The 15,077-nt window shown below is 38.0% G+C and overlaps 1 protein-coding gene across 5 annotated transcripts in view; it reads left to right on the top strand.

Moving 5' to 3' along the window:
- The window catches only part of MAP3K5 (mitogen-activated protein kinase kinase kinase 5), a 202,219-nt gene that overhangs the window by 126,811 nt on the left and 60,331 nt on the right, over nt 1-15,077 (top strand). For all 5 annotated transcript variants that reach the window (XM_032485004.1, XM_032485005.1, XM_014562399.2 and 2 more), the window contains 4 exons: nt 46-199; nt 5,882-5,989; nt 11,994-12,043; nt 14,464-14,559. In XM_032485004.1, coding sequence (XP_032340895.1) covers nt 46-199; nt 5,882-5,989; nt 11,994-12,043; nt 14,464-14,559 — 408 coding nt within the window. The remainder of the gene's footprint in view (nt 1-45; nt 200-5,881; nt 5,990-11,993; nt 12,044-14,463; nt 14,560-15,077) is intronic.

Below are 15,077 nucleotides of genomic sequence, written 5' to 3'. Positions count from 1 at the left end.
GTTCTAACTTTGCCTATTATGTGTTTTATATCGTTTGATTTTTAGGTACCTGAAGTCTATTGTAGAGACAATTTTGATATATAAGCATTTTGTGAAGCTGACTTCAGAACAGCCTGTGGCCAAACAGGAACTTGTGGACTTCTGGATGGATTTCCTGGTCGAGGCCACAAAGACAGATGTCACTGTAGTTAGGTTTCCAGTAAGTACTTTCATTTAACTCAACTCTACCTACGTTTCTATTTTGTTTCTTTTATTTAAAGAACATCTTACATGTGTGATTGTAACAGTATTAATGTGCTAATTTTCATGCCCTAAAACGAAGACGGTCATCTGGTTAGTATATTTATTTTCTGCAAATTGGTTTGCTTTAGCTTACTTTTAAAAATAACTTCTCAAAATCAGAGAAGTCAGATGTGTTTTTATGTTTTTGCCACAAAACTTGGTAGTTTCCTTTGATAAATTGTTAAAGCATGCTTTCCCAAGAAAAGATTATCTCTTTAACTCAGGAAGGTATCTCTTCAGACCAGAGGGATGGGTGCTTTTAATTCACACCACAGTTTCATTGACCTTGTCATCAATATCATCAACATAATTGTGGTGAAGAGTGTCAGGCTCACCTGCATTGTTACTCTATCTCTGCTACTTATTACTACGTGGGTCAGAGTTAGATGTGGTAACCCCTGTCACTTTTTACAGTGCTTTAGATCATGGGAACTGATGTCTCATAGGTACTAATCTGCAGCTCATTGGCTAGTCTCTAAATATTTAAATGTATAATACACACACACACTTTTAAAAATACATGGTCCATCTCAGCTGGTGCCATCCCCATCCTGATAGTTCTTGAAATTCCATCCAAAGCAGTATAGCTTTAGCATCCAATTCAAGAATTACTGGCAACTCACCGCGTGCACAGATCTCTTCCCACGTCAACGTGATGCCATAAATCTCTCTGTGTGAGCTCTCTCTCTTAGTCTCAGTCTTCTATATACGGAGGTGGTGACAACTCTCAATTCTTTTTATAAAATCTTGTTTTCTAGTTCTAGTTGATAGGATCAAATGTTTCATTTAATTAAGCCCATTGCTGGCGTTAACATGGTTCCTGTACTCTTGCTTCCAGATGAAGCCTTAAGCTCAGCAGGAGCTTTAGTTGAAAAGCCTTTCAGACTAAAACACTTCACTCTATTTTCTAGCATAGATTATGTGTAGCCTAGGAAAATAGTTATCTCTGAGTGAGCTGGCAGCTCGCCTTTAGCTGGGGCTCTGATGAGAGTAAATGCGGTCGTGAAAGTAGGCAGAGCAGGACTCAAGTATTTAATCAGCTGTTGATTCGATGGACTAAGAAAGTTGGCTATGAAAAGAAACCTCTCATGTTAGCCATTCTGAGCTAATTTAAATTACTTTAATATGAATTAGTCTGTCATAATGTGATGTAAAAAAAAAAAATAGTAAGAGAGAAGTTAGGAGAATAGAGGTATATACTCCAGGAAAGAGAGGCTTTCTTAAGCGAGAAAGGGACCTATAAGCCCTAAAGGCAAATATTGACCAACTTGATTTCATTAAAAATTCAAGTAGATAGGGAGAGAATATTTAATACTGATGCAGCAAAATGATCCATTTGCCTAATATACAAAAAAAAAAAAAACAAACAAACTCACACAAAAAACCCAACTCCTACAAATTGGCAAGCAAAAGAAATAGACAATTGGGCAAATCGTATGAAAAGATAATTAACCTTCGTGAGTAGTCTAAAAAAGTGCAAATTAACGCAAGACACCATTCTAACTGTGCCATTTGGCGTGTATGCAAATGTATCTGTAGGATAAATTCCCAGAAGTGGAATTGATCCATATTACATGTTGCCTTCCATAGGGATGATATCAATTGACAATTCACACCAACAACGTAGGAGACCAACTGCTTTCATAAAGTCTTTCCAGAAAAGTATTTATCAGATTTGTACTTCCGCTAAACTTTTAGGTGAAAAGTGGCATATTGGGGTAGTTTTAATTAGTATTTCTCTTATCATGCCTGAGGTTGTGCATATGATTCAGTTTATATGTTTGAAAGACCATTCAGCGATTTAAAAAAAAAATTTTGTTTTGATTTTGTAATAACATAAAGAAAAAGAATCTGAAAAAAAAATATGTAGGTATAAGTATAACTGAATCGCTTTGCTGTACACCTGAAACTAACATTGTAAATCCAACTACACTTCAATAAAAACCAAAAGTAAAAAAAAGAAAAGAAGAAGAAGAATGTTGCCACCATTTAAAAATAGAGTTAGACCTTCAATGCTGGCTGTGAGGGAGTAAATGGTATTTATATGGCTAAAAATAGCTATAAAATCTGAGAGAATCTTTTCTTGGGAAAACACACTTTACAACTTATCAAAGGAAACCACCAAAATATATAAAACTGTTTGCAGGCTTTAAACAGCAGTCATCTCAGGACTGCCATCCTTGAAAGGGGAGATACTTGAGTTTAGTCCCACCTTCACCTGCTCTTTTTTTCACATACAGTCATTTTTCTGGCTGCAGCCTAAGGAGGTGGAGCCCTAAGAGGAAGTGGCTTGTCCCTGGGCAGAGCCAGTCCATGTTCAGGACTCTAGGGTAGCTGGAATATGAGGCACATGGTGTTGGAGAAGGGGAAACCCTCAAGAGTGAATCCCAGGATTCTGAGTATTTCCCTTGAGTCCTTGGGCAGCCGCTCCTGGACAGTGTGAACAAGGAGTAAACACGTTGTGAATAAACCCAACTACCGGTTCCAGTATTTGATTGGAATTGGGTTTTGCATGAAACCTACAAAGCTTAAATTAACTTTTCGAGGTATGTTCCCTTACTAGTTAGGAGATCGGGACCAGACGTGGCAGAGAGCATCTTTTGGAAGGCTGACAGCTGTACAGATACTGCAGAGCTTAAATAACGCAGGGGTGGAGTGTCAGATTTTGGGCCTACGTAAAGGGATGTGACCGTGATGAACGGGCCAGGTATTTAGTTGAGCCCATGCTTTCCCTGTAAGAGCAAAACTGAAACAGACCCACCCTGACAAAGCCAAAATAAAATTAATCCTTGGTAGTATCAAGATCATACACTGATAATTTGTTACCTAGGGGCCAAAAACAAAAACAAGCAAAAAAGAACTTTGGAAAGATATTATCCTGAGCCTCTACACCGTGTCATTCAGATGTAATTAAAGATCACTAGACATTCCAAGAAGCAGGAAAAAGTGACTGATAACAAGAGCTAAACCAGCCAATAGAGGTATTCCCCGAGGTGATTCTCATATGGGAGTTACCAGATAAGGACGACAAAAAAGTATAACTACTGTGTTAAAGAAAATACAGGAAAAGCTCGCCCAAATGGATGAAAAGGTGGAGTTTTTCAACTGAAAAATAAAGTTTATGAAAAAGTCAAATGAAACATAAGAATTGTTCACATAAACATCCAGATTTTTAACTTTGGAAACTTAAAGGCACGAGCAGTTTGTGACTGGATTCTCCAAGAGCAGTAGCTGCTACACTGTGAGATGTTAATTACAGTCCCATCCATCCTGCTTCACTCACTTTTCCCACCCAGTCCTCTCCGTGTGGCTATTGGAATGTGCTGCCCACGCTCTACTGCATAGGGAAAGGCAAGCTTCTAGTACCTGGTTCTAGTGGTTCTATGTGAGTCACAGTTAATCTTGCTGTCCTTAGAGTAGCATCTTGTGTGGATCACATTTGTGGAGGTGGCGGTAGGTCTCGATTGGGTGATTGCATTATCCTTCTTTGGAAGTGGATTTAATGAAAACCAGGTAACTTATATTAGACCATATTGAATTTGATTGTCTCCATTTCTCTCTCTACCATACGCTTTCTCATTCCGCTGAGAAATAACTGTGACCCTGGGGAAAAGAAAACAGACAGAAGTTTCTCTGGAAGATGATTTGAATGGTTCCATCATTTATTAGTTTGGGCTTAGTTTGATTTATTCCTTTTCCTCACCTCTCCTCTGTGTATATTTTTTTTCCTTCCTACTTTGAAAAGTTAGGAGACTGTCAACCCATCACTTCATGTCGGGAGAGAGGGAGAGAAGGGTGGTGCTTTCTCAGACTCCGTAGGAGCCTGGATGTATCACTCTTTAGAGTTTACAGGCCTTGCCATCTTCCTTCACGCTTCAGAAGTTAGCGGTTACTTGTAATGCTAACTGATATAAAAGACTAGAAACTAAAAGCAGGAACGTGTATACTCTCAAGCGAGTTGTAGCTGACTGGTTTTGTGAAATTGCCTCCTTTTCCTTGTCTTTTCTCAGCCCTACTGTGACATCCATAATGTGTGCTGCAAATTCCTCACATTTTGTCGCTTCAAGGGCGGTTCAAAGGGCTCAGTAAATGTTAGACAGTAATAATTGCAACCAGTTTTTCTTCGTTATCTGAAGATAGGAAACACATAGTTCAGATTGTATCTGTTAGAAGTATTTGAGACAACAATAAAGCCGTAATTTAAGAGAGGAGATAATCTGGTGCAGTGCTTGTCGCCTGTTAGATAGCATGCCCACGTCAGTAGGGGAACAAGGTAAGTTCTCATCTGTCAGTGGAGTGACTTGGATGCTGTTTGGGGAATCCCACCTTTTATTCCCTGTTATTTGCTTTAATTTCACAAACACTGGGATACTCAGATTTGAGAGCACCGCTTCCCCAAAGTTGAGATTGAAAATTGATTTTCATTATTAACCTGTGCCACTTAGTTCTCTGTTGATTGGAATTTGGACCTTGATTCACCCAGTGTGTTTCTGAATCAGAGTATGCTCCCCAGTGGGCTCTTACTGTGTGTTTATTTGTGGTATATGCCTTCTTATTTTCATTGCTACAATCTGACCAAGAATTCTTTATGCCCTTAAAGATTTTTTACTCGAGTTAAGAAAATTTTGCCTTTCTAATCCCCTTCCTCTAGTTCTCTCTACCTTAACTTAAATAAAAAGAACTATTTCCAATTTCTCTGATTGTTCAGTATTTTCTTTTCTTTTCAAATACTCCTACTTAAGACTGCACAGGAAATTTGAGCTAAGTAGGTGCCTTTAAGGATCTGAACAAATAGATAATATTTGTAGCATCTTTGAAGTCCGGGCATGTGTGGCATTTTAATGTTATTTGCTCTTAATATGAGATATTAGTAATAATATGCTACATTGTCCAGTTCTTTGATGGAGAGTCTCATTTTGTCATATATCCCTCATATATCTCCAAAATAGGACTAAGTTTTATTTCTCTCTTTCTCTCTCACAAAGCTAAATGTATCAGTTTTATCTTGAAGGCAGTGCAAAAACATTTCTATTACTCCATACAGCTACATTCATTTCTTTGGTTTATATATACAGCTCTTTCAACGATAACCAAAATCATTTCTCAATCCATTTACGAGGGTATGAAAACATACCACTACAGCTTTGTGAGAAGTTGCGGCTGCAGAAAATCTAAAACAAGTATGTGACATTCTGTATATGGAATCTTTTCTGTGTACAGAATTGGTTGTTTTACCAAATTTCTGCCTTCCTTTGACACATTTATATTTATAGAAATAGGGAATGTATTGATTGTAATAAGATAAAATGAAAGCTTTTAAAAATACATATCTTTAATAGATTCCCCGGGGATAGACAAACCAACATACGAACTTCAAAACTTTATTTCCAATTTCTTTAGCAATGAAAGGTGATAAATTATTGGAACTTATGATAATTGTTTAATACCATAAAATGCTCAAAAGGGTAGCAACAATCAGAAGTTAAAATGGTTTTACTCCAGCAATGGACTTAGCCTCATCCAATAATCACCTGCCTCAGTGCGGTGTTGTTATAACCTTAGGTCACTAATATTAGTTTCTTTGCCTTTTGTTTTCAAGGTATTAATTTTAGAACCAACCAAAATCTATCAACCTTCATATTTGTCTATCAACAATGAAGTTGAGGAAAAGACAATATCTATTTGGCACGTGCTTCCTGATGACAAGGTAAATTGTGCAGTTATTAAGACCAGAGCATTAGTACTGAAGGACTTTATACCCTTCTGGCATTTATATAGTGCAGGATATATCTGCATTAGTTAAGAAGAAATGGCTTACTGTGTATTTATCTTGGCATAAATACAGTCTGTAATAAAAAATTCGCTAAATTTTGGTTATGGATTTCACTCATTTAATAAAATATAATTGAACTGTTTGGATTTTTATGATAGATGGCATAGCCAACCAAAGGGCACTCAAAATGAGGATATTTCTGTTTTGTAAATTCATGCTATAAATTAAATTTTGTACCAAAGACCTGATACTTAAAATGTATGACTTAAAAGATGCATATTTTAATTCTAGGAAGCCTGTCAGAATAATGCTATTTCATCTCTCACTGGTGTGATTATAGTTATCATTGCATCTCACTGGTTGGTTATGTAAGGAGCTGTTACATCGCAGATTAACCACTGGCTCGTGTGCTGGGCACAAGATGAGGTGGGCTGTGCTGCCGCTGGTTTTCAGAAGCGTCTTAAATGCTCTCATTTTCATCACAGCCATCATTTGGATAACTCTTTACACTTCTGTATTTCTTCAGTTTTAATGTGTGTACAAATCATCCTGCTAGTTTTAAAAAATAGAAAACTTTTCAAGACTTGATTCCAGTCCATGGGATAAACCGCAAAAATGAGGGAAGTCTTGTGTCGAAGTAGTTTTGTGGGGGCTTTTTGGTGATTACTTTCCAAAATACCCTTATAATTTTCCTTAAACGTCATCCCCGCACTCAACAGATCTTTAGAGAGCACTTACTCTGTGACAGGCACTAACTGCCAGGCACTGCGTTAGGCAGGAGGGAAACAGATGTGTACAAACTAAGCCAAATTCCTGCCCTCGTGTTGCTTACTGGAGACAGACAATAAACAAATAAGTAAAACATATAGAAGGAAATAAAGCAGAAAAGGGAATTAGGAATTATATTTGAGGATATGGGGTTGCAGTTTTTTAAAATGTCAATGTCAATTTGTTGAAATGTCTTTGAATCAACAGACCTGGACTTAAATCCTATCACTGCCCTTGGGCAGTGTGGCTTCTTCAAACTGTGGTGTCCTCATCTGTGGAATGGGATAATAATGGATAATAATAATATCCACCTCAAAAGATTGTTGTGGAAATTAAACAAAATAATGTAGGTCAAGTGTATTACACAGAGCCTGGCATATAATAAATGCTTCATATAGTTTAACAACAGTCAACAACAACAATAGTAAAATCACAGCAATATGCAGACTAAACCCTAACATTGAAACCCCGAATTTAACCCTGCTCATCTCTTTAGATGGTATGGCAGCAGTCATTTGGGAGGTTGTATTAGGGAACTGTGATATTGTGATCATAGTAAGAAATATATATTTGATCTTAGTCCCTGTTTCTGGTAGAGTTCCTAAAACCCTTGGAATTTTATGAGTGCTGAGAGCCATAAAGGTATCTTTTGTTATGTTAATGAGTGGTGGTTTGGAAAACACATAAGGACAGGGCCTCGTTGCCAGGGGAACCAAATGAGTGATTAGAAGATTGAGACTTTCATTCCCACATGCCTGACCTTGGAGGAGGGGAGAGGGGGCTCAGAGGTTGAATGATTGACCAATGGCTGGTGATTTAATCAAACATGCCTATGTAATGAAGCCTCCATAAAAATGCAAAAGGACAGAGTTCAATGAGCTTCTGGTTGGTGAACACTTGGAGATTTGGAAGAGTGGTGGTCCTGGAGAGAGTATGGAAGCTCCAAGTCCTTTCCCCATACCTTGCCCGATGCAGTCTCTTCTATCTGGATGCTCCGGAGTTATATCTTTATATAATAAGCCGGTGATTTAGTAAGTAAAATGTTTCTGAATTCTGTGAGCTGCTCCAGCAATTTAATTAATTTGCAGGGGTCCTTGGAACTTCCATTCCATAGCCAGCATCATGGCATGACTCCAAATGGTATTGTCCAGAGACAAAATTGATAATAAAAAATACAACTATATACATCTTGTTAATGTTGTTTTAAAAGTACACAGTATTTTATTTACATTATTTTAAAGTATACGCACACATGTTCTCACAAACAGAAGTAGTCATCCAGTTGAAACTACAAAAGCTAAGAGACATTGGAGACTTGAACATTATTATCTGGGAGAGGAGATTTTCAAAGCTTGATTGGAAAGAGCAAGGTTATCCAAGGACACTTGGAAACAGAAAGGGGCTAAAGGAATTAGCGATTAGCAAGGCCTGGAGAACGAGTGGAGAGCCAGAAGTTATTTGGAAGACAGAAAAAGAACAGAAAGTAAGCCAGAAATTTTTGGAAAATCAGTACTATTTCCAGCTAGTTGTCATTATTTTTCTTTTTCTGGAGATTCTGTGTTCAATAAAGGTAGCTTTGTGTGATTCTCTGATGCTTTGTGACATCTGTAGAGACAGTTTTTATATTATGCTAAGAAATATATTAGGATACAAATTAGTGCATTAAGGAGGGTTACAGATTTAAGCTGTGAATTTTCTAGCACCAATTTTTACTATCTTTTGATCAAAGAAAAATTGCATTTGCATTGCCCACAATTCCTATTACCTTTAGTGCTAAAAATGTTCCTTGTTCAAAAATTGAAGCTTTCTTAAATCAGTTTCCATTTTAAGTGTATGTCAGTTACTGTGCAAACCCTGGTTCTTTCCATAGTATATTCGTTACCACTGCCATTTTCTGTATTTTTCAAAATAGAAGTGATACAGTTGGAATGAGGACAAGCAATAAAGATAATTTTTATTATTATATTTGTTTAAAGCAATTGTAATAACTATAATTAAATAACAGATAAGCAACAAGTTTAATAGGTCTTAATGTTAAACAGGAAGTGGATTTTTTTTAGTCATAGAATGTTTGTATTTTTTTTCCTCTAAAAGTAGAACAACAGAGTATTGCTTTTCATTTATCATACTTATTTCTTTACTCTCTCTTTCAGTATTTTCATTCTAAAATGTGGGATAAACAATTATATGAGCTAGGATATACTTTATATTGCAACTTTCAAAACTTTAAGACCAATATAAGTCCCAAGAGTTCAGGGACTCTTCAAGAGTTACTCTATGGTCAGGGGCAAATTCATTGAAATCCCAGTCTTTTAACGGTTCTCCCTTTGTTCAACAGATGGTTGCTGCTTAAAGTAAATTGGTGCTTGAAGAAAGTGTGCATATTCAATGAAAGAAAAACCTAGATTGAGGAGATTGAGGAAGAGAGAAGTTATTTGCAAGATATTTTAAATGGTTGTTTAGTTTTGAGTTCCCCTCCTCTGAGGTTTGAAGCTGAGCACTCCTGGCCTATCTGGTGGCTTCTCAGGCAAAGGCAGCGGGCAGCAGGGTCCCAGTGCCGAGCCCCCTCCCGCACTCTAGCTCCAGCCTCTCAGAGAAGACCCAGGAAATTCATGAGGGGAATCTATTTACCCCAGCTTCTAGCTTTGATGGTACGATGCTCTCATCCATCAGAGATGCTTTTCGCAACAAAACTCCCAATTAAATGTGACTTAAATAATAAGGAAATGTTATCTCATACTACAAGAACTTCTGAGGTGGATCGTTCTGAAGTGGGGGTGATTTCAGTGGCTCAAAAGTGTCAGAATTCCGAGTTGACTTCCCTCTATTTTCTTGTTCTTTCTTTCACAGCCTCAATAGCAATTTCCAGCATCACTTCACATGGACATCATCCAAAGGAGGTCAGGGCCTTTCCCTTGGACCGAAAGTTGCATCCTGTGTCCATGCCTAAGCTGGTCACCATTGAGAGAGACTGGCTTACCATGGCCAATTTAGACTAATCAATTTCACTGTCCCTAAACACTGCCACCTGAACCTGAACAAAAGTCATTTTTTCTTAGCAGAGTAGGAAGGGAATGGCTGTTGCCTGGGGAACCAACAGCTTCTGCCACAGTATAATTCCTGCCGCCTTAGCTCAGTGTTAACTCCTTGTCTTCATTCTTGCCCTAGCCTGGGGTACAGGATCTGAGGCTAACCAGTTCCTAGAAGATGGTGCTGATTGGATTAGATTGGGTGTTGGTTGGGGTTGGTTGGGACTAATCCACTCCAGCTCTGCCTCTGCCCTGCCCTTTTCCAGTGATTCACAGACCTGCCCAGGAGACTTTTACCTTATCTGCTGGCTTTGTAGCTCACCAGCGCCTCTAAGTGGTGAGTCCCAGTAGCAAGGGAGGTGGGGAGAGAGGGCGTCTTATTCCAGATCACTCCATGTCAGGCTCTGGGATTTACACCACTGAAATGGAGCATTCTCTGGCAACACTCATGACCTTCCAGGAACCTAACATTCTGGAAATGCTCTACTTCTTTCCAACAAAACCAGCCCAATCAATCTGGGGAAATCTCTCCTTGGATGCTCCCAAAACAGGGCTAGGGGGAAGATGGATTTTACCAGTGCTTGGTGTTTGTCAGTTGCTGTGTTAAGTTGCAGGCTTGCACACTGCCCTACCCGCTCTGCACTCAACATCCACCTCTTGATCCTGGGGATGGCCTTAGAAAGCAGCTCAGTTGCAGGCTCTGAGGATAAGGCTGCATGTGTGCAAGGAGTGTGCATGTAACAGCTGCAGCTCTTGGGTCACATATATTTAGAAGGTCACCTGAGGCCAACAGGATTTAGAAGCAACTTTCCAAATTACCAGCTGAAGCTGCAGGCTGCTATTTTAATTTAAGTCCTTCTGTTCTCTGGTTAAGAAAGCCACATTCCATGAGTACCTCCCTATGGTCTCTTCCCTATCTGGGTTTCCTGTTCAGCAGCGTTTGCTCTGTGTCAATTCAGGTCACATCCCCATGACCTCGCTGGTGTGCACTGAAAGTAGTTTTTTAGTAAATCTACTTCGGGTTTGAAAGTATCTATTTCTAAGTTGCATGGTCCTAGCAAAGAATTAGGTGCTGTGGTTGTAAATTGTGGAGTTTTGAGTTCCTTCGGCCAAAAGGAGAGTTCTGGGCTATCTTGGAGTCCATTGGCTTCATTATCCATTTCACTAGCCTGGCCAAGATATCAGCCTTTGCCAGTATTTTAAGTGGGTGGGTAAGAGCTTGTTTTCCTGGGTGTTTTACATTTTACAGAATTGAATTGCAGTCTGAATTGACTACAGTTAAGGTACTTGCTAAACTTAGACACATGTATCCACTACTTTATTTCTATAAAAATATTTATGTTGTTAATCCTGTATTGTTGTCAGACATTTTTTTGTAGGGAATGCCATCTATCTTGTCATTTATTTAATTTAGAGACATATGGAATTAATACTAATTTTAACTTAGCTTTAGTAATAAGCTCAAGAAATAAGTTCCCACTTTTTTTGTCCTGCCCCTGCAAATCATGTTTATCATATGATAATCAAATTTCTTATGTTCAGACTTTATTAGTATATTGAATTTTGCATAAACTAGGTAATAACACGTTGTAGCTGTGATGGACACTGTATACACATGCGTGCACACATACATATTTGCTGTACTATTTTCTGAAGAAATAGAGCCACCATGTTAGTCAGAAAATATAACTAAAGATAATTCAGAAGCAATTATCTTTAACACCATGCAGAGATTTTATTCAAATTAATGTTTTTCTTTCTTAGAAAAGAAAGATCACTCGACTATAATAATTGAATTACCTTGATCACTGGGTTTTTTACTTCAAAGAATTAAGGCACAGCAGTTATTAGGTTAGTCTGCTAAAAAGCAAGTTTAAGAATTTAATGAGACTAATTCTCCTAGGTTCTCTTGGAAGCTGTTTTATTGAAGTACAAAAATTGTTCAGTAGAGTAATCATCACCCTGGTGGCTTGAGAATGAATTGCAGTTTCCATCCAGATAGTGTGTCCATGAAGAATTAAGCGCTAGGAAGAATTACTCTGTGGATATTATTTAAAAGTAATCAAACAAAATTATGGTGACATTATTTTCATTTGGTTGACTCAACCTCTGTTGTTGTTGTTCTTCCCCCTGTGTTCTAGAAAGGTATACATGAATGGAATTTTAGTGCTTCTTCTGTCAGAGGAGTGAGGTAAGTTTCCTTGATACATTTTGTTTACTTTGAAGACATATTTCTAGACTATGACTGTCTCAGGAAGGACTTACAGTCATGATTTAAAAATGCAAAAAACTTCGAGAATCCTTCTGTTAATGAAAATGTCCAGCCTTCTTCAGCCTCAGTATCTCCATTATGGAAAGATTTGCAACAAAACCTTCACTGGTAGTTGAACTGACTGTATAGTTGTTATTTACTTAAAATATGGTGCCTGAGAGATAAATGTGAACTGTGGACCAGAGTGAAGGTGGAGATAAAAGTGAGCTGTGTGGGGTCCTCTCTAGCTGGTGGAGCTGTTGGTTTATGTGATAAGATGCTTTTTCTGATCTTTTGGTATACCCACATCTCTCCCTGGATGGGTCTAAAACATACATCTAATCTACCAATTGGGTTCTGTCCCTAATATGAATGTGGTGAGATTGTAAGAATGCATTTTTTAAAACTTCTCCTGAGGTCACCATTAATGAAGTGTTCTTGAGGTTACAGTGACTCCCTTCAGTTCAGTTCTGACATTGCCATCATAATACCAATTCCTGGGATTTAGAAATGAGATTTTTTTTTTAAGAATCAAGAACCACTGGTTAAGTATTTAAATACTTATTCTATAGAAGCTCATGATAAACCAACCAACTCTTGCAATTTTCAAACCAAGTTGGTTGTGTTTACTACTGTTTGTCTCCACATAATAGAACTGAGCAAAACCAGATTTCTGTAGGCCAGTTATGCAATACTCCATGGCTCTTGGCATAATAGTAATTGATTTTGTTGGAACATGAACTGGTAGAGGTCTGAGTCACTGATAATTGGAGTTTGCTTGGTGAAACCACCTGTTACCTCATGAATGATGTGAACAGAAACATGCCAGACTGACTCATTATATATCTTTCCAATCCATGCCTTCTCAAATAAAGCATTACTCCTTTAACATTTAATTTTTAAAACCAGTCATTAGCAAGACACTCGTTATTTGTTGCTGCATTTTAAAGCAGTCCATCTAGGAAAACATGGTAAATATAAATTTTACTTTATTGTATTTTCCAATGAATGAGTTGGTTTGTTTTTTTTTTTCAGTTAGGTACATCACTCCATAACCTTTGTTGTGATTGATGGAATAAACAGAATGTTTACACGTGGCTACTGCTGGTTTATATGTTGGGCAACTTGAGTTCCAGTGTGTGACTTCAAAGAGAGTTCACTTTCCTTGGCTCCCTCCTCTGTAAAGGGATGACAGACCACGGAAGAAAACCTAGCTGTCAGCACTTGGTCTTGCATCAGCTTAGAACTTGCTCAGCTCAGTCAACAGGCATTTATTAAGCCCCAGTTGTTTGTCAAATGCTGAGTCCTATTCTGCTAAGGATACGAAAATGACTAAGACGTGACCTCTGCTCTTGAAGCACCCACAGCCCAGCAGGGCAACAGACATTTCACCGCTATACAGTGTGAGATTAGCAGAAATGTGTTCAAAGACCAGAGGTGCAAGAGGAAGTCTTTCTGTTTAAGGTCGAAGCAGGGAAGGGAGGGGGAGAAAGGTCTCAGCTGGGCCTACATGGTGAATAGAATTGCTTCAAAAAGTCAAAAATGATGTGCATTCCAAATTGAAGGAACAGGAGATGCAAAGATATAAAATAGGGGGCTGGTGAACTACAGCCCGCAGGCTAAATGTGGCCTACTGCCTGTTTTTGTAAGTAAAATTTTATTGGAACTCAGCCACATTCATTCATTTCTGTATTATCTCAGGCTGCTCCAACAGCAAAACTGAGTAGTTTGGCCAGCAAAGCTTGAATATTAGTCTCTGGCCCGTTGCAGAAAATATTTGCCAACTGTTGGCATTAAATAGCATGGCTTGACTGGTAAAATCAAAATTGTATCCATTGCTATAAAGTAAACAACTTGCTGAGTCCAAACCAAGTGCTGCTTCACATTTCTTCACTTCTCTAAAATCTCTGTAACTAAGGAGGTGCTTTTACTGCCTCCATACATTGCCTTCCCAGCTTTGGAAACATTTTATTGTTGGACAGATCTCATAGAGCCAGAATTACCAAGGTCAGTCAGCCAGTTAATATTTATGCTTTTCCGCCCAGCACATGGTTTAGTGCTACAGGAGACGAAGACCCCTTCTCCATGCTCAGTTGGAGGGACACACAGCTTATGTGCCTATAATACCCCAGATCTGCTTTATCTGCAGATATGAGTAGGAGGACAATTCTCAGACTATTAAATAATTTTAGTGTTGTGGTACAGGGAATGTCACTGTTAAAAGTGCTATTTATAGCGTTTTGGTATAAACAACATTGATATCATAATTGGGACTGGATATAAAAAGTATTTCTTTTTCATTACGGTACATGGAGGTATTGAGATTACCCTGAATAATTCTTTTTGTTTGTTTGTTTCAGTATTTCTAAATTTGAAGAACGATGCTGTTTTCTTTATGTGCTTCACAATTCTGATGATTTCCAAATCTATTTCTGTACAGAACTTCATTGTAAAAAGTACGTATTAGTCATTGTTTATGTGGGAAAAAGACTGTTCTTACCTGATCATTATTTTTAGCTAATGAGTGAACATGTAGCTCCTGTAAAGAACTCCTGGCCATGTGCTTACGTAAATATTTCATTTTGGGCTAGTATTTTATAATTATGTGGCATGTTTAATTTGGGGGCCTCTCTTTAATAAATCAACCTTTTCTAAGTCCTTATTTTTCCACAGACAAAACATTAACCAAATTTACCAGTTAATTGCCAAGTATTATGTCTCCTTTTCAAAGTGCTCACTTATTATATGATTACCAGAATTTTTAGTCTTGAATTCATTTGAATCATCTCACTATTATCTACGACAGTGGCTCTTAGCTCTGGTTCATATTAGAATCAACTGGTGAGCTTTAGAAAGTGCCTGAGACCTACCCCAGATTTTCTGATAGAGGAAAAAACTGGGTTAAGAACTAGTGATCTGATCTAAACTCGTAAGAGATAATCCAAAAATCCATGGACTGCATTGTATATTTGTG

The sequence above is a fragment of the Camelus ferus genome, chromosome 8, assembly GCF_009834535.1.
Source record: "Camelus ferus isolate YT-003-E chromosome 8, BCGSAC_Cfer_1.0, whole genome shotgun sequence".
In the NCBI taxonomy this organism is placed as follows: Eukaryota; Metazoa; Chordata; class Mammalia; order Artiodactyla; family Camelidae; genus Camelus; species Camelus ferus.
The sequence above is the reverse complement of the archived record's forward strand: the minus strand, read 5'-3'. Positions and strand labels throughout refer to the sequence as shown.